The following is an 18,030-nucleotide window of genomic DNA, read 5'->3' on the forward strand; positions in this document are numbered from 1 at the left end:
TTTCTCCTGTGCATTTTAGAAGACCTGTTTTGAACTTGCTGTTATATTTCTCATTTTTATCTTTAGGATTTGATGGAACAACTTGAAAAGCAAGATAAGACTGTACGGAAACTGAAAAAACAACTGAAAGTTTTTGCCAAAAAAATAGGTGAACTAGAAGGTATTTCAAACATGTTTTATGACAATTGCTGAATCTTCTTTTTATATTACTATACTAGTGGCCTAGTAGGTTTGCATGTAAATATCAGGGACAGTAACAAAATGACTTTGAGCAAGCCTACTGTCTGTGAAGTGAGTACTTTCATTGCAAGATGGGGGAAAATGTTCTTTTCATTGTAGTGAAAATTTACAAAACAGGAGAATCCATTCAGCAAACATCAGCGACTGTCTTCTGTCCGTCAGGTGGTGCTAGGTGGTGTTGAATAGAGGATAAGAGGATAAGAGTCTCTCGGGTTCAGATCTTAGCCTTGTGCTATTGGTCACCGGATAGTGGGCGAGTTACTGAACCTCTCAATGCCTCACTTTCCCCACCTGTTAAATGAAAATGATAATGGTCTACCCGGTGTGGTTTGTAAAGATAAATGAGTTAACATATGCAATGCATTAATGTAGTTCCTGACACGCAGTAAATGCTATATGCAACTTAGTTATTATTATTACTGTTTTTCTTAGTATTAGGGATACTAAGATGATTAAGACAAAGTCTGCATCCTCAGAGAACTTAACCACATAATGCAGATAAAAAGAGAAGTAAATAAGAAAAAGTGAATTGTAATTATGAAGAAGTAAGATTTGTAAAAACATCTCATGATTTATTGATGATGATGATGATGAGAAAATACCTTGGAATGAATTAGACTCAGTTGTTATTATATACAAATGAATCTCACCTTGTGCACTACTGTGTCTGTTCCTTCAGTGGGCGTTTATCTAGGGGCCAGGAATACGGCACTGAGCAGGCTGAGGCCCAGTTCCGCACTTGCTCCCAATAGCACTCTCATTGTTCAAGAGATTTAGGGACTCTGTTTGGAATTGCCTTCCAGTCTATGCAGACTAGTGCCATTTCGACCAAAACCGATGCTGTGCAGTCTGCCTGCCTGTCTGTTCTGTCAGTGTCACTGACTAATTTTCGCCTGGCTCAAAAGAGTGAACAGTCCCTGACACTGGGAACGTTCACAGTAGTTACCATGACTCACTCTGTGGTTTTCATTCCCCAATGTGCCAGGCCCATAACTGTTCTTCTGTTAGGTCTTCCTGCTTCTCTTGGCCAAATTCTGCTCATCCTTTGAAATCAGAGACGTGTGCTACATCCTCAAGAGCATCCTTTCTGATTACCCAGACAGGCCTAGGGTTCTGCCCTCTATGTACCACAGTTTGACTCACGTCTTTTATGGTTTTTCACTGTCATATTTTTAGCAGTTTTTCTGTTTGAATTATTGACTTCCTCAATGGACTGTGAGCTTCCTGAGCTTGGGACCACCTGTTATTTCCCCTTTTTGCACAGCACGCAGCATAGTATCTACCCTTTTGTAATCGTTCTATAAATGGCATCATGGTCGTGTACTGTGAAGAGTATAATATTCCCTTGGATAAACACAGGGTGAAAGATGAATTTAGAAAAAAGATTACTTTGCTGTCATATTTTATATATAATCCTTTAGCATTATGTGCTTCAGATATTACATATCTGAATAATGTTTTAAACCTCCAGTCACACATACAGGCTAAATGTTGGCAAAACTTTAAAAACCTTTATTCAGAGAACTTTTCTGCACTTAACTCTGCACTAATTACATCATAAGATGATAATTAGACAGCAGAGTATTTGCTTGAAAAAAAACTGATTTCACAGGCATCGATGTGTGAGATTATTATTTAAAACTCCTAATGGTTTTCACTTGTTATTTTTAAGTTTTTACTCAGCTTCAATTGAAGAGATAGAGTGAGATATTTCAAGATGTTAGCAATTTTGAGCCATAATCAATCAGAAATCAATTTGTCTGTTAAACCGTCCTGCCAGATATTTTCTCAAATGTGTTAAGTAGCACTTGAGAAAGCAATTCATAGATTAAACAAAAAGGATGTTATAATATTCGTAAGAAAAGTTGAGTTAAATGATACATGTCTAAAGAATAAAATGAGATCTTTATCTGACTGGCCAGTGGCTGAGAGCAGTGCCCCCCACCTCCCAAAGTGAGAGAGTGAAGGTGACGAGACCCGTCCCGCACTACTCCTGTCTCATCTGCCCCGTTACACAGACAATGCTGGGAACATTGAAAAATCTTACTATATTTAAAAAAAAGTTATTTCCTGTTATTTCCTGCTTTTGGGGAAATAACATACTTAAGTTCTTCTGGTTGAAACTAGCAAGACTCTTGCCTCCTGTTATGGGTTACACTTAATTACAGAGATTGTTTTAGAAGCCAATGAAAACTTTTTTAAATGCCAACATATATTATTTTAGCAGAAATTACATAGCTAAAATGGAGAATGCTTCAAAATTTTATCTGCTTTGGGTTATATTTTAATCCAGGAGTGGGTGTTCCATCTTGATTTTCACAGAGTCAAGGAATCTGGAACTTAAAGAATTCTAGAAATGAGTTAATCATTGTATGGGAGAGAAAAACTGAAGCCCAGAAACTATGCAACATCCCAGGTCTCAGGCAGTCAGTGGCCAAGCCACGAGCAGAACTGGAGCCTCCTGAGGACCGCTAACTTCTCTCCTCTGTGTCATATTTCCAGTAGCATCTCTCTATTTGCAGGAGTTTTCTTGGCTGTCTCAGTTAAGCCTGAGATCAAGATCTCCCTGGTACCAAAGTGAGGAAAAATACATTTAAGAAAATTCTAGTGTCCTCTCCTGTTCCAGGACAGAAAGCTTTAGAAATATTTTTCCCTCAAGTATAAAGAATCTATGAAATAGAAATAGGGATTGCTTCAGGTCTTTCTGGAAGGATGTCGGTAGTAGATGGAGTATTGGACTGTCCCCCAAGGTCTCTTGAATCTTTGAAAACTGGGGTGGCGTCCTGGCTTCTCTCTTTCAGACTTTATATTTAGCTGCTGCTGTATAAGGGTTGGCATTTTATTTTAATTAGTACAAAGATGACTTGCTAAATGAATCAAAGTCATATAGAGCTAACATCTATATTTTATCCAAGGTTTTTTAAAGACTCAAATCTCTGGGGAGAATTCAAAGGCAGAGACAGCCCTGGCTGGTATGATTCAGTGGACCAAGCACCAGCCTGCAAACCGAGAGGTCACCGGTGTGATTCCCGGTCAGGGCACGTGCCTGGGTCGCAGGCCAGTTCCCAGTTGGGAGTGCGCAGGAGGCAGCCAATGGATGTATCTTTCACACATTGATGCTTCTCTCCCTTTTCTTCTTCCTTCCCTTCTCTCTAAAAATAAATCTTTTTAAAAAGGCAGAGAAAAATTTGTAAAGTATGGCAGATTTTAACTTTGACATTTTTATATAGAACCAAAAATACCTTGGTTAGAGATTTTACAAAAGGAAAGTGAAGCTTCCTTTTAAAACATGAAATCTCTTAATAAGATTGGTTAGAGATTTTACAAAAGGAAAGTGAAGCTTCCTTCTAAAAGGAAGCTTCACTTGAAATCTCTTAATAAGAGATTTCACATGAAATCTCTTAATAAGATACTTAGCATATTTCATAAATTCTGAGGTACACAGTTTTTGACATTCTAACATCTCCAAAATTAGGATGTGTCTCACAACTGTTGGTGGGTTACAGCTTAATTGGCAGTGTTTTTCTTCTTCAGTGTTATATATAATAGTGTTATTTCATAATCAGTGTCCCCATAGGTTTGATGAAATGAGTAGGTTTAAAGCATTCTCTTTGTGTCATATGAAGCCAGATACGTACATTTATTGGTAAACTTAGCACGCTGAATCTATTTCCTCCCAGTTTCCCCTCTTAGGATTGTTTCTGTGGCTGAAAACAACTAGTAGTATAGATAGCAAGGATGCTATTATTTTGTATTTTATGTGCAGCATGGACATGAGCTGTGAAGGCCACTTTGTGTGGACTTCAAAATCCTGATGCTGTTGTGTTTAAACTGACTCCAGAAATGACACATGTAAAACTGAATAGTCCAAACCTCCTATCTGTGTGGACACATTCAGTTTCCAATTAGCCCTGTGGCTTCCAGTGGGCAGCATGCACCTGAAGCACTAGATGCCACAGTGCCAATTTGTCCAATCACAGGGTGATCACCCCCCAGGTCCCGCAGTGTTGATGGACAGTGGTGATCGTCAGCACTGGCAGTCCTGGGGTGTGCGCTGCAGGAGGAGGTGCACAGGGTGTCACCAGCCTCGCTGCCCCACAAGAGAGAGCACTGACAGGGGTGGGTGTTCTCTCTGACAACCTCCCCCCGTGGAACTGGCCCCCGAGAGCTAACACAGGGATGGCCCGGGAGAGACAGGAGCGGCACGACTGCCACCTTGTGAGTCGGCAGCATTAAACTTTCTGATGCATCTCATCTGCATTTGTTCAACAAGTCTCTGAACTCCAAACAGATCTCTCAACTGCACCCTTCCTGCAGATAAAACGACCTGCCTACTCACGTGTCCCCACAATCACCACCATAACTAACTCCTGTGTTCCCGTCCCTTCACTTGTGTTCCCCATTCAGTTCTCAATTTTGAGATGATACTGGAGACTTTTTTTAATCCTTAGCATAATTCTTCTCCAGCAGCTGCTAGTGACAGTAGCAACCACATTTCACGTCTAAAAGACAGTTCGCCAGTGGTTGTGCTGTGACAGTGCAACATCAAGGTGGGATGTTCAGCACTGTACTAAAAACAAAAATTGAATCGTATTTGGGAAATCACACTAATTGGAAGTGGGTTTATCTGCTCATGGGTTTTTGGGGAATGAGGAACAGCAGGGGAAAGTTAGGTCTTTGCCTTGGGAAGCTTCTGTAAAAAAATTAATACATTTCACATCAACTAGTGTGAAGAAACCCTACCCTACCAGCTGTCTTGATGTGGTCTGAACTGATTGCAATGATAGGCTTACAGTAAATGGTCTTTTTGTTTAAGGACCTGATTCATAGAGCTCAAGGTGAGGGGGAATGTTCTATACTCTTTCTTCCTCCTTGTAGACTATTATGTCTATCCTTCCGTGATTTAAGATCTAAATATCTTTAATCATTCATGATCGATAATGATTCATTAACGAAGAACTCAAACCACTTACTCTGGGGACAATTAATCTTATTACACAGTAAATTTATTATTTAAAAAATGCTTTTGAATTAAGTAAGCTTCTCTGACATTGAGAGCAGCCGAGCACTGGTGGGCGGCAGTGGCATCACCCCCTGATTTTGCAGCTACAGCCCATGTTGGCAAAAAAGGTACTTAAAGAAGGGGCAGTGACCTGGCAAATGCGGCATTTGCTGTTGTTATTGAATTTATTGTTTAAATTATAAGAACATGGAACCTTCTTACCTTTTCTACCTGGAAAACGTTTTCCTCTCGTGTTTGTTTTCCATGAAGTGAGCCAGACGGAGAGCATATCCCCAGGGCAGATCATTGACGAGCCCATCCGTCCCGTCAACATTCCCAGGAAAGAGAAGGATTTCCAAGGGATGCTGGAGTACAAGAAGGAGGATGAGCAAAAGCTTGTTAAGAACCTGATTCTGGGCAAGTATTTTCCTTTTCTTTCTTCTATTCTTATTTTTTATTCTTCCTTAAACAACAGGCATTTATTTCTCCCAGTTCTGGAGGCTAGGAAGCCACCAATTAGTCTGGCTCCCGGTGAGACCTCTTGCTGGCTTGCGAACAGCCCTCTCTGGCTGTGTCCATCGATAAACGAGAGAAAATGGAGTGGAGGGGCAGTATTTTCTGCACAGGACAAAAGAGCTTTCTGGTACACGAGTCAGTGGTGGGAGAGACTAGTCTAATATTTGAAATATTCAACACCAGTTTTGTTAGTTGTCATTACATACTCTGCATTATAGTGCTGCAGGAGTCTCCTGACCGTGTGGCGTGGCATCAAACTGCAGGGACACTTGCCTCGGAGGCAAGTCCCTCTGTGAGGGCCCCTGGAGGCCAGGCCTTCTCAGCTCTAGCTGCACGTTGGACTAGCCTTAGAAGCTTTGGGAAAGTATTATTGTGTGGTCCCACCACAGACTGGTGGCGTCAGAATCTCTAGAGGGGAGAGCCTGGCCATGTATAATTCTTTTAAAAATCCTTCAAGGGATTCTAACATGTAGCCACCGTTGAATACCACTGTTCTAGGCCATATAAGTTGCCAAATGTGTTTTCCCTACTTTCCTAGAAAGTGTGTGACTAAATATATCAATAACAACAGTTCAGTAATAGGGGGAAAAGTAACAAAAGAATTAAGGAAAATATTCCAGCAATGGAAGAAAGGGTCTGGACAAATGAAGGGTGTGGGAGAAGCACTTGAGAGCAGCATGAGAGCTTTACAGGTTGAGTGTGAGCCCACTGGCTCTGCACACGTGCCTTTCATACGAGGGTGGGGAATGATTGGGGAGTGTGCACAGCCTGAAAGTTGGGAACTGAGAAAGCCGAAAACCTTCCAGCCTTTGCATAGCACCCCTCCCCCAGGCACCAGGGTGACGGCAGTGTGATTGGCAGGTGGACCTGATTTAATGTTCCTAAGGTTCCTGGCATTAAACTTAGTACTGTATGTAGGTGCACAGGTGCTTCAGTTTCACCGTGATCTTTATTTGGCAAAAATGTGCCCCGCCTGGTCTGGCTCAGCAGATTAAATACTGCCCTGAGAACCAAAGGGTCACCAGTTCTATTCCCAGTCAGGGCACATCCCTGGTTGTGGACCAGGTCCCAGGTGCAGGGTGCACAAGAGACATCCGCACATTGATGTTCTCTCCCTCTTTCTCCTTCCCTTCCCCTCTGCCTAAAAATAAATAAATCTTTTTTAAAAATGTTAAGGAACCACTGGTTTTTAAGCATAAAGTTTAAGCAAAGATTCATACTTCAGTAAATATTTAGTATACTTTTACTATGTGCCGAGCATTTTCTAGGTTCTAAGTAACAAGGTAAAGTCCCTATTACATTCCAGTGCGAAAAAAAAAACAAATATATAATGGAGTAAAAAGGATAAAGCGTGAAGGCAGGTGTACTTGTTCATATGGAGTTGTCGGGAAAGGCCTCTCTGATAAGGTGGTCTTTTGAAAAGGCCAGGGAGGTAAGGAGGCAGTTCATGCCGCCATCTGAGGAAAGAACATCCCAGGCAGAAAAAAGTCCGCACGCGGGTGCCGGGGTGGGAGTGTGCCCGGCATGTTCAACCCACAGCAAGGAGGCCAAGTTCACTGGAGCCCCGTGACCTGGGGAGGGGACGGGGCCACACACAGCACATAGACCATGGTGAGGACGTCATTTTGTAAATGAATGAGGTGAAAACCTACTTGAAAGATTTTCATAACTAGAGGGACATAATCTGACCTACATTTTCTTACCGAATTGCTCTGGTTGCTGTGTGAAAATGTGCCGCTGGGGAGCAAGGGATGAATCAGAGAGACCATTTGGTAGCGCTCACCAAAATTCGGGAGAAGATGATGGGGACCTAGACTCAGGCAGGTAGTAAGTAGTTGGATTGTGGATGTGTTTTGTAGGTGTGGCCAACCGGATTTGCTGGTGGATTAGATGTGTGAGAAAAAGAGAGGAGTCAAAGATGATGACAAGGTTTATAACCTGAGAAGCTAGCAGGCTGGAACTGCCATTTGCTGAGACAGGGACAACTCCTGAAGAGCTGGTGCCACAGGGAATCGAGTTTGGTTTGGAAGGGCTCAGTTTGACCTGTCTGAGCCGAGATGCCAAGAAGGCATTTGGTACAGGAGCCTGGAAATCAAGGGAAGAGTCAGGGCAGGAGATGGAAATTGGGGGTTTGTCATCGCATAGACAGTTAAAATTCACATGCTCCCACTCCCAGACACTTCTCTTAATGAGCCATTAAAATATGCTTTTCTATGTGACCTATTTACCCTGAATGATTGACTCTTACCTGGGAAATGTGCTTTTATTATCTTTCAAAGGATTTCTCGTGACTCTCACTGTTATATAAGATTATTTTCTCTCTTTTTTCAGAACTGAAGCCACGTGGTGTAGCAGTCAATTTGATTCCAGGGTTACCAGCATACATCCTATTTATGTGTGTTCGACATGCTGACTACCTGAATGACGATCAGAAAGTAAGGTCGTTGCTAACATCAACAATTAACAGCATCAAAAAAGTATTAAAGGTCAGTTCATATTCAACAAAATCCTCATAATAAATATTACTGACAGACTCTACACCCAAGTACTTTTCCTTCCGTAGCCAAGAGCTGAGGTGCCAGTTCTAACACTTTGCAGACCCAACTGCTGCTGCCCACTGTAGGGGACATTCTTTCTCACAGACTGTCTGTCTGCTTACCTTCTTTCAAAGCAAGGTGGGGTGAACAGTAATCAAAATTAATTTGGTATAATTGCATTTAATTGTGGAATAAACTGTTTCTTCATAGACAAATAGTTTGCTGTAAGACCTTACTTAAAAATTTAAAATATTTAGTGGAGTCCAGTATATGTAGGGAATATGATGCTGTGGTTAAAATAGATATTAAGTAAGTTAACTAATATATGGCTCATTCATATAAAAAGATATCTGATAAAATATTAAAAATTTTTCTTCCAACTTTTCTTCCCATTTTTTTCAACTCACCCGTAATTTCCCTTGTGACCTGAAATGCCCGATTCCACGTGAGAAACAACACACCGGTGCTAACCTGAAAGGGAAGACTTGGAGAAGGAGCAGAATTATGTAATAGAGCAGAAGTCCTACATAATAACTCAGCAGTCACTGAGACACGTTGCATAACCCTCCTCCTGACTCTCTAGAAAAACAGTGAACATTATTCTTAGTTTTAACTCAGGTGTTTCTGTAAGGAGCTAAGAGAATGTGTTCCAGGTACTTTTCTTTCTGATTATCCGACTCGAGACCTTTTAGGATGGAGATAAGTAGATGGGTAACATGCCCAGAGGGCTCCCAAATCTAAGATGGCTTTCATGAACTATTTTTTTATAGTGGTAAAATATACACAACAAAAAAGTGTACCGTTTAACCATTTTTGGCATACAGTTCTGTGGCATTAAGTACATTCACTTTGTTGTGCACCCATGAAACACACCCTCCCCCAGCGCGTGGGCGTGAGCTTCAGACACATGCCAGTTCTGGGTCCCCATGGCTAAGATATTCTGTGCAGTCACATTGTGTGCTGGTTACTGAAGCATGGAGTTTCTGGAGACTTAACATTTACAACCGTTGATGGATGTCTTCTGAGTATAACTCATTTCATTTTCGGTGTTGATGCTGTGTTGTCCTTAGATACACAGCTGTACTATTTGAGTCAACTCTGACAGAGACAAAAAAAACAGATCGTAAGGTTTTCTCCCCCTCATCCTGATGCAAGAAGGCCTTTATCTAATTTAGCTAATTATTTACCAAATTGTTGAAAGATTGAAGATAGGGTATTGGAACATAACACCCTTTGATACCATTTCAGATTGATGTGCATTTGTCTCACACCCTTGTCTGAGTTGAAGTATGTCTGTCTTGTGTTCCTGTGTTGGTTTGGCAATGGCCTTTTGTGAGATGTCCGCAGTCCTGATGAAGAGCCAGGCAGCTTCTTCCCTTGCGACTCCCGGCTCAGGACTCCTTCATCCCGTTGCCGAGTCACTGCTGAGCAGCTGTATCTTACATCGTTGACAAGATTTTTAACCTACCCTGGGTTTCAGTGCTTCCCAATCTTGGTTCTCCTTTGTGCTCGTAGCCCTTTGATTCTCCTCAGTAACCCCGAGGAAAGTAAGTTTGGGTGAGCTCTGGCTTAGTGAATTTTTTTCTGCTAAGCTAATATCCGCAGTGAATCACTGGGAGTCATTTTCTCATGGCAAAAAAACAACAGATACGAAGCAAGATGAAAAACAACCAATGAACCCGAGTGGTTGAAATTCTCTAGCAATGATGTAAGACTTTACAACTGCGATGTGATTTATTTTTATAATTGTTTATAATGGTAACTGAAAGAAATGGGACTTCTGGTATCTGTACAGTTATTTTGGGGTTGTTATTTCCCTAAAGAAACAACACATTTAAGCTTATTCTCTCTTTCAGAAAAGAGGTGATGATTTTGAAACGGTTTCCTTCTGGCTCTCGAACACTTGCCGGTTTTTGCACTGTTTGAAGCAGTACAGCGGAGAAGAGGTGAGAAAATCCTGATTACAAAACCAGCATGCTAAAAAAAGAGAAAAACCCAGAATGCTATACTTCTCTGATATTTTTTAAAAAAATATTTAACCATTTGTTAATTTAGAAACCTGAACTCAGAAGTGGCTTGGAAGTTCATAGTTTTGTTGGATGCTTATTACACAGCTGGTATCTTACCTCTGAGGGCTGGTATTGCGAAAAACACAGTAGATGTATAATGAGCATTGATCAATGAATAGTTGCAAAAATGAATTTTTTGGTCAATATATAGGCTATTCAAGGACTGTTTTTAAAAGTTAATTAATTTCAGCTTACTATAATGCACTAACAGTGATAAGTTATGTCCAAAAATCTGTGTAGCTTTTGTTTGTGATGATGTGTTCATCAGTTGTTTGACAAACTCTAATTTTCCAAAACTGTCATGTATTTAATAACTTATTAAAAGCTGCTTAGTAGGTATCAGTCAGCACTTACCGCACATTATGTTATTTAATTCTTACAACATTTCTGGAGGTAGGGATTGTAACCCAGTTTCCCAGATGAGGAAACAGAAGCTCGGTGAATTTCATCAGTTTGCCCGAGTCCTCTCCGCCATCAGGAGCAGAGCTGGGATTCTGGGCTCGGCCGCCTCTGAGAGACTCTGCCCCCAGCCACTGCCCCCCACGCCTCCCCAGCTTGTGCCAAGAGAGCAGACAGAGGAGCTGAGCAGCAGCACTTTCTGAGCACCCGGACAGAGGCTGGGGCAGAGGCCTGTCCTGGCAAATATTGGGAAATACAAATACGAGCAAGATATGGCCCCTGAGAAGAAGGGACTGACGGACCAGAGTCCCCGGAGGGGTCATGAACTGTCTTGTAATTCCCCACTTCTAGACCATGTCGTGTTGTTAAATAGGTTGTAGGGGGGCAGGTGCTTGACTGGGGGCAGAATCCACCAAGTAAGCTGTTGCCTTTGTCGGGCAGTATATGATAAAGGTCCCTCTTGTGCAATTGGCTTTCCATTCTAACAAATAGTACCAAAAGATGAAAATCATGTATGGATGCTGTGAAATGTGGGGGCAGCTTTCCTTGCAAGCCCCCCCCCCCCGTCTGCCACCGATGAAAGTAAACATGACATAACATGATCTGCTTGGGGAGGAGAGGTGGCCAGTTTCTCCAAGGAAAAAGGCGTCGAGCCCCCTCCTCCAGGGACTTTTATTGGGTTGTAATACACAGGAATACAGGGCGGCAAGGATCAAACAGTAGATAACATTTCAAAGAAATCTGAGGGCTTAGTCTGAGTCAGAGTCTGTCAGGAAGAGAGTTGCAGAAACTTTGGGAGACATACTCATTTCCTCTTGGACCCTTATCATATGAATGAAAGCACTCTTAGCAGAGCAGATTTCACAGGTTTTTTAGGAATTCTTTGTGATGCCAGATCCCCGCCCCCACACACACACACATTTTGGCAAGGCAAGGTGCTGCACCCCTCCCCATCAGGTTTTCAGGCTTAAGGGGATTAGGGCCAGGGAGCACTTCTCCCAGAGAACATGGGGACTCAGGCTATGTCACATGGGGGGGGGGGGCATGGGTCTATTGCTCGCTCTTTGTTACAGCCCTCCCCCCAGCCCTTCCATGAAGGCCTCCCAAGTGGTTGAGTCTGGCTTAGGTTGCTCCCCGCTGTGAGGAGACTTCCCAGTCATCAACACCGACCATGCTTTGGGGGCAGGGAGGAAACTGAGGTAGCATTTGCTGCCAGAGACAAGCTTTGTCTCCTGTGGCTCACATTCCAGAGGTCACTCGCAGCCTTAGCCACAGAGGGTAGAGTTACAGTTCCTGAAACCAGGCTGAGTGGTCCACAACAATGAAAGGCAAATTCTTTACTTATGTCCCAGTCTCTAGAAATTGACCTACTTTAAGAACATGATGTGTGCCCTTTGTATACAGTATTTATAAAGAGGACTGTATTTCATGAACTGAAGTTTAAGAGGTTAATACTTTAGATAATTTAGTGTTTGTCAGTAAACCTCCTGTTTCATAAGTGAAAACACATTAATTTTTTAGATTAAGTTCTCCCGTCTTATTTCATTGACATTGCTTTTGGAAAGGCTTAAATGCTAGGTTGCCAAGTTTAGATATTATCCAAAAGCTAAGTAAGAAGTGGCATTTTAAGATGGAAACAAACGACGCAGCACAGAAAATGGTTATTCTGGCATTCAGGTGTGGGCTGGATGGAAACTCTTCGGAGAGAGAAAGAGCAGGGAGATGCCGAGCTGCTCGTCTGAGTTAGATGGACGGACGGGACATCTGCTTCACGTGTGTCACTAACTCTGCGTTATGTCTCCAGGGCTTCATGAAGCACAACACGTCACGCCAGAACGAACACTGCCTCACCAATTTTGACCTGGCTGAGTACCGGCAGGTGCTGAGTGACTTGGCCATTCAGATCTACCAGCAGCTGGTGCGGGTGTTAGAGAACATCCTTCAGCCGATGATCGGTAAGGCCAGGGCGTTGCTGACATCGAGGTCTGCCCACCTCCCCTGCCCACCAGGAGGGGACCACCAGTGGCATGTGTTCTGGGCACATATCCAAACGGAGAACATCAGTAGTAAGACTCAGTCTTAAAGTAAGCTGAGGAATTCCAGGACACGAGACGTTAGCCATGAGTAACCGAGGTACCTCCAAGTCGGGGCTTCCACATGGACCAAAACAGCAGTGACTGGTTTCCCTCCTCAGTGTAGAACACCTCTGCCTTAAACGTCGGACGTGCTTTATACCCAGCACTGGGTCTCACTCCTTGTTCAGTGTTCAGAAACACTTCACACGTCGGTGGGTCTGTGGAGGGTCTGCACTTTGCCCAGTTAATGGCACAGTAAATGGGTTGGGAGAGTACGGTGCCGACAGGACAGGTCTCAGACACCCTGTGCCGAGTCGTGCACCTCCTGGTCCTTCTGGAATTGTTAAAGCCAATTTGGTGTAATGCAGCAGTTTCTTGTCTGAGGAGCCACTGGGGTGTGGGTATTTCTATTTCTGTGTATGTGTATGCAGCTAATGTGTGATTCCATGTACCTGTCTTTACATGTGGGCACTGGTTCTGGATGTTTGCTTATGTATTCTGTTACACTTTGTAGTGTGTTGTGTATTTGAAGTGGGAGTTAGGAGGCATGTACAAATTGCAGGCTGCTAATTTTGAATGCATCGATTAAAAAAAAAAGGTTTTTTAACTTACCAAACTCTTATCCTCAGGCAAATTATCAGCAGCCTCTGAAGACTGCTCTGAGTTGCCCTTTCTTGCCCCACCCATGTGCTTCCTCACTTCCACAACTTCTTTATTTCCCTTCTGTGGGCTCATGGTATTATATTTTCTATCATAAGCACACAGTCAAACAACTAGAAACACAAAAGGCCGAGGAAACCATGTGAGGTGGCAGTGATTTTTCTCGTGGTCCCCTAAGACAGGGCCCCAGCCCCCAGGCCGAGGAGCAGTCCTCTGTAGCCCGTTAGGGACTGGGCTGCACAGTAGGAGGTGAGTGGTGGGCGAGCGAAGCTTCGCTCAAACTGCGGCCTCCTGTGTGTGCCCCATCCCACGCCAGTCCTGTTTTTGCCTGTTTTCCCCAAATCTGGTCCCTGGTGTCAGAAAGGTTGGAGACTGATGTCCTAAGAAGTCATGAATTTAAAGCACTCTAGGTCAGCTAAAGTGCAAAAGGTGACAGACCCCAAAAAAGGTCAGCTTTGGCCAACTTTTTTTCTATTTTTGCCTGTTTTTCTTGACCAATTAAGCAGTTTGTCTCTGAGGTGTCCCACTTTAACCGACCACCCCATCTGCCAGTGACTTCACAACAGCAAACATGTTGAAATCAGGCTTGGTCCTTGCTCTCAAGGGACCCCCAGTCCAGGAGTGGGCATCCCAAACCGTCCTAGGGGATACTTAAGCCACACACTGCCAGTGGAGCACGAGGGAGGGAGCAGCAGTGCTCCCGAGGGAAGACCCAGTCGCGGGAGGCAGAGGCGGACCCCAGCGCTCCCTGCCATTGTGGGAACTCGGGGCAAGGAGGGCCCGCTGTCCAGCCCTGCACAACTGCCCCTCCCAGGTCTCCTCCAAGACCCCTGCCCAGGCTCCTGCCTTTCTCGCTACTTGATTCGTTTGCCTCTGGGGCTCACGTGGCCTGGAGAACGCTCCTCTTCTCCCTAGCTGCTGCGTGCCTCTCAGAAACCCTCGCATGGCACCGCACACCGGTGCCATTACTACAAGGCTGCTGCTTCGTAGTTTAGAAGAAACTACACCATTAAGATTTCTTAATTTCTTGGTAAAATTTTGCATTTAAGAATTATTTCTTCATTGAAGTTGAAAATCCAGAATTCATTTTTTGGGGAAAGTTCTTTCCCCCTCTGTTTTGATGCTCAGATCATTTTTCTACATTGAGTGTGTGTGTGAATATGTGTGTATGGACATGAAAAGGTTTCCTTTCAGATCTTCTCTTTTAACTACTCTTTTAACTTGAACTACTCCTGCAGTCTCAGGTATGCTGGAGCATGAGACCATTCAGGGCGTGTCCGGGGTGAAGCCCACAGGCCTGCGGAAGCGGACCTCCAGCATCGCTGACGAGGGCACCTACACACTGGACTCCATCCTCCGGCAGCTCAACTCCTTCCACTCGGTCATGTGTCAGCACGGCATGGACCCCGAGCTGATCAAGCAGGTGGTCAAGCAGATGTTCTACATCGTGGGGGCCATCACGCTGAACAACCTCCTGCTGCGGAAGGACATGTGCTCCTGGAGTAAAGGCATGCAGATCAGGTGAGCAAGTGCCAGCGACACCTGTGATGGCCTCTTCTTGCTGCCCAGCTGCCCACTAGGGTGCAGATTGCTGGCAGCCCGTGTGAGGTCAGTGTACCCCTTGTCTGCTGCCACCAGCCGGGCAGCAAGGGAGGACCAGGCATCCAGCCACTTCCCCCTGCCCGTGGGGCCTCTCCGCTCTCAGTGCTGCTCCTGGCTGCGCCTCCAGCAGGTCCAGCAGGGACCGTGCTCCACTGTGAACCTAATTCATTTGAGGGATTAAAGAGACGATGAAAAATACATAAAGATGAGATGATGCTTCCTTTTCTTTTGTGTGTTTTAATTGTACAAGAGCAAACTATCAAATGACAGTGAAGATTTTCTAATGTTTGTTTGCTTTTAGAAATTGCTTTAAACAAAATACCTTTTTGTACCCGTGGCAACAAGAGCCTGTCAAACAGATCTTTCACTGACACTTGAAATACGCCCCTCCGTGTTTCAGGAAGAGCTGTACCCAGTTCGATGTCCAGCCACTATATTCAGCATAACCGTATTATCTGATAGAATTGATTTATTTTGCAAATAATTTATTTTAAAACAGCTAGAATACTCACCAAGAGGAGAAAAAAGGATTTCTCTTATGAACATCTTTAGTTGCTCAGTCTCAGGAAACCTCTGTGTTCTCCTCAAATTTCCCACTCTGACCCACACCCACTGTAGTTAACAGTAACACCTTACATCCAGGTAGTGGGATTTCCTCCTCTGTAAGCTTTGTTTACACATTTGAAGCACCTGCCATAATATGATTCCTCCTCTTTGCCTGATTATGACATCCGATTGTGTGTCCATATACTTCATTTTAGTTTAGTTTAGTTTAGTTTAGTTTAGTTTAGTTTATTTAAGAACCACTGTTACTTGGTTGGCCAGCCCCTGATACCTCAGCATCTGTGTAGTTTCTTGGGGACTTTATCTCTTCCAGTGGCCCCCAGGTGCCTTTCTCTTCCTCTGTTCCTGAACTTCCTCAGGCCACTGTCCCCATCACCCGGGCCCTCCCAGCAAGAGGGCTGGAGCACGACATCTGTGCAGCAGGATTTTGTTATTCAGCTGAACGTAAGAAAGCAAGAGGACTTAAAGGATGATGTTCTCACTCCCAGTGTTGTAAGAGAAGATACAGAGTATTTTCTGGTCCACTGTGTAATAAGGGCACAGCCGTATAATGTGTTCCATTTTGTCTTTTAGCATGTCTTGTTTCATAACTTTTGCTGTAATGGCCACTTTCTATCTTGCATTAAAGATAATTATATTCTCTAGTCTTTTACTCTTATATAATTATGACTATAAACCTCATGACTTTTTATAATGATAATTTTTAAATATAGCTGATAAGATTCAAGGAAACTGAACAAGATTACTACTTGTCATTTGAACTGAAATTCCTGAGAAAGTCACACACAAAAAATCAAGACTTTTATGACAACATTCGGTAAAGGTGCTCTCTCTCTCTCTCTCTCTCACACACACTCTCACTCGGCGTAGGTACAATGTCAGTCAACTGGAAGAGTGGCTGCGTGACAAGAATCTGATGAACAGTGGGGCTAAAGAAACCCTGGAACCTCTCATTCAGGCTGCTCAGCTTCTGCAGGTGAAGAAGAAAACAGATGACGATGCCGAAGCCATCTGTTCCATGTGCAATGCTTTAACCACCGCCCAGGTACGGCAGCTTTCCCTGCTAGGAGATCATTTAACATTCATCATGGGCGATCTTTGGGTAAATAAAGACGTCTTCTAGCTATTGCTCTCGTCTCTGAGCTGCCTTCATCTGCATCAGAGAAGATAGATATGCACATAAATCTCAAAGAAAGGTTTTACCAGAAAGTAACACACTTCAGTCCTAGTCACAGTGTCCACGTTCAGCATTCAGTCAGTGTTCATTGAGTGTCTGCAGGGTTGTGCATAATGTCCCAGGCACAGCCGAGACACGGCCACGAACGAAACAGAGTCCCTGCTCTAGTGGGGCATACATTCTAGGCCTGCTGTGTAGCTCACATTCCAGAAAATGACTTTCCATGTTGTTTTATAATTGAATGATTCTTTAGATTTCTCTATTTTAAGACAAATAATTCTTGTTTCTTCAGTTTACTAAATGATGAATTGAGTACCTAATCTCAAGGGACCGTACTTGTTGCTGGGGGAAATGCTTCAATAAAGAAGGAACAGTCCCTGCTTAAAAAGAACTTCAGGTTTGGTGGGGAAGACAGAGGTACCCAGCTGATGCTACTGTAAGAGAGTCTAGCAAGTTCAGTGTTGAGACGTCCACAGGAGGTGCCGAGGGGCAGTAACTGACTGTGTTCAGAGAAGGTCCCACCAGGCAGGGCATCGACTTTAAGGAGTGAGCAGAGGAGAAGGGAGGACACTGGGGACAATGGCAACAGCAGGACGGAAGGCACAGGCGTGCACACGCCCGCTTCTCATTTGCCATGTATCTCTGTGCCTGCTGTTAGACTTCTGTAATGTTCGTCACACGTGTCATCATAGCTCGGACACCGTACACACATTACACGTGAAGTGCATGTGCAGAGTAGCTCGACAGACGACAATGATGCTGGCAAAACCAGGCACTTGGGGAGGGTGGGAGGAGGGGAGTTGGGGCACTCTTACTTGTCGTGCTCCTCTGTATAGTTCGAATATTTTTCCAAAGCGACATTGCTTCTTAAAATATACAAAGATGAATACATTTTTATTATAAAAATTCAAATAGTAAAGGTACGTGTGCCTTCAGATCGTTTCCCTCTCTTCTCTGGTTCTGCTCCAGCCCTGGCAGAACTGAACCCCCACAGACCCTGGTAGTTTCCGGGTCATAAGCACCCAGTGGGTGCCTGAAAATATGCTGACAACTTTGGTCACATTGTGTCTCACAGATTGTCAAAGTGTTGAATTTGTACACGCCAGTGAATGAGTTTGAAGAAAGAGTCTCCGTGTCATTCATTCGTACTATACAGGTAAGACCTCCGGGTTCTTTTTCTTTGACTCAC

General features: G+C 43.7%; 1 protein-coding gene across 4 annotated transcripts in view; it reads left to right on the forward strand.

Annotated features, from left to right (window-relative positions):
* The window catches only part of MYO5A (myosin VA), a 174,462-nt gene that overhangs the window by 149,857 nt on the left and 6,575 nt on the right, over positions 1 to 18,030 (forward strand). For all 4 annotated transcript variants that reach the window (XM_053670054.1, XM_053670055.1, XM_053670056.1 and 1 more), the window contains 8 exons: positions 67 to 160; positions 5,513 to 5,659; positions 8,090 to 8,244; positions 10,152 to 10,241; positions 12,568 to 12,718; positions 14,737 to 15,019; positions 16,535 to 16,709; positions 17,917 to 17,997. In XM_053670054.1, coding sequence (XP_053526029.1) covers positions 67 to 160; positions 5,513 to 5,659; positions 8,090 to 8,244; positions 10,152 to 10,241; positions 12,568 to 12,718; positions 14,737 to 15,019; positions 16,535 to 16,709; positions 17,917 to 17,997 — 1,176 coding nt within the window. The remainder of the gene's footprint in view (positions 1 to 66; positions 161 to 5,512; positions 5,660 to 8,089; positions 8,245 to 10,151; positions 10,242 to 12,567; positions 12,719 to 14,736; positions 15,020 to 16,534; positions 16,710 to 17,916; positions 17,998 to 18,030) is intronic.

Source organism: Artibeus jamaicensis, unplaced genomic scaffold (assembly GCF_021234435.1).
Source record: "Artibeus jamaicensis isolate MK-2021 breed Jamaican fruit bat unplaced genomic scaffold, CSHL_Jam_final contig_548, whole genome shotgun sequence".
Lineage (NCBI taxonomy): Eukaryota > Metazoa > Chordata > Mammalia > Chiroptera > Phyllostomidae > Artibeus > Artibeus jamaicensis.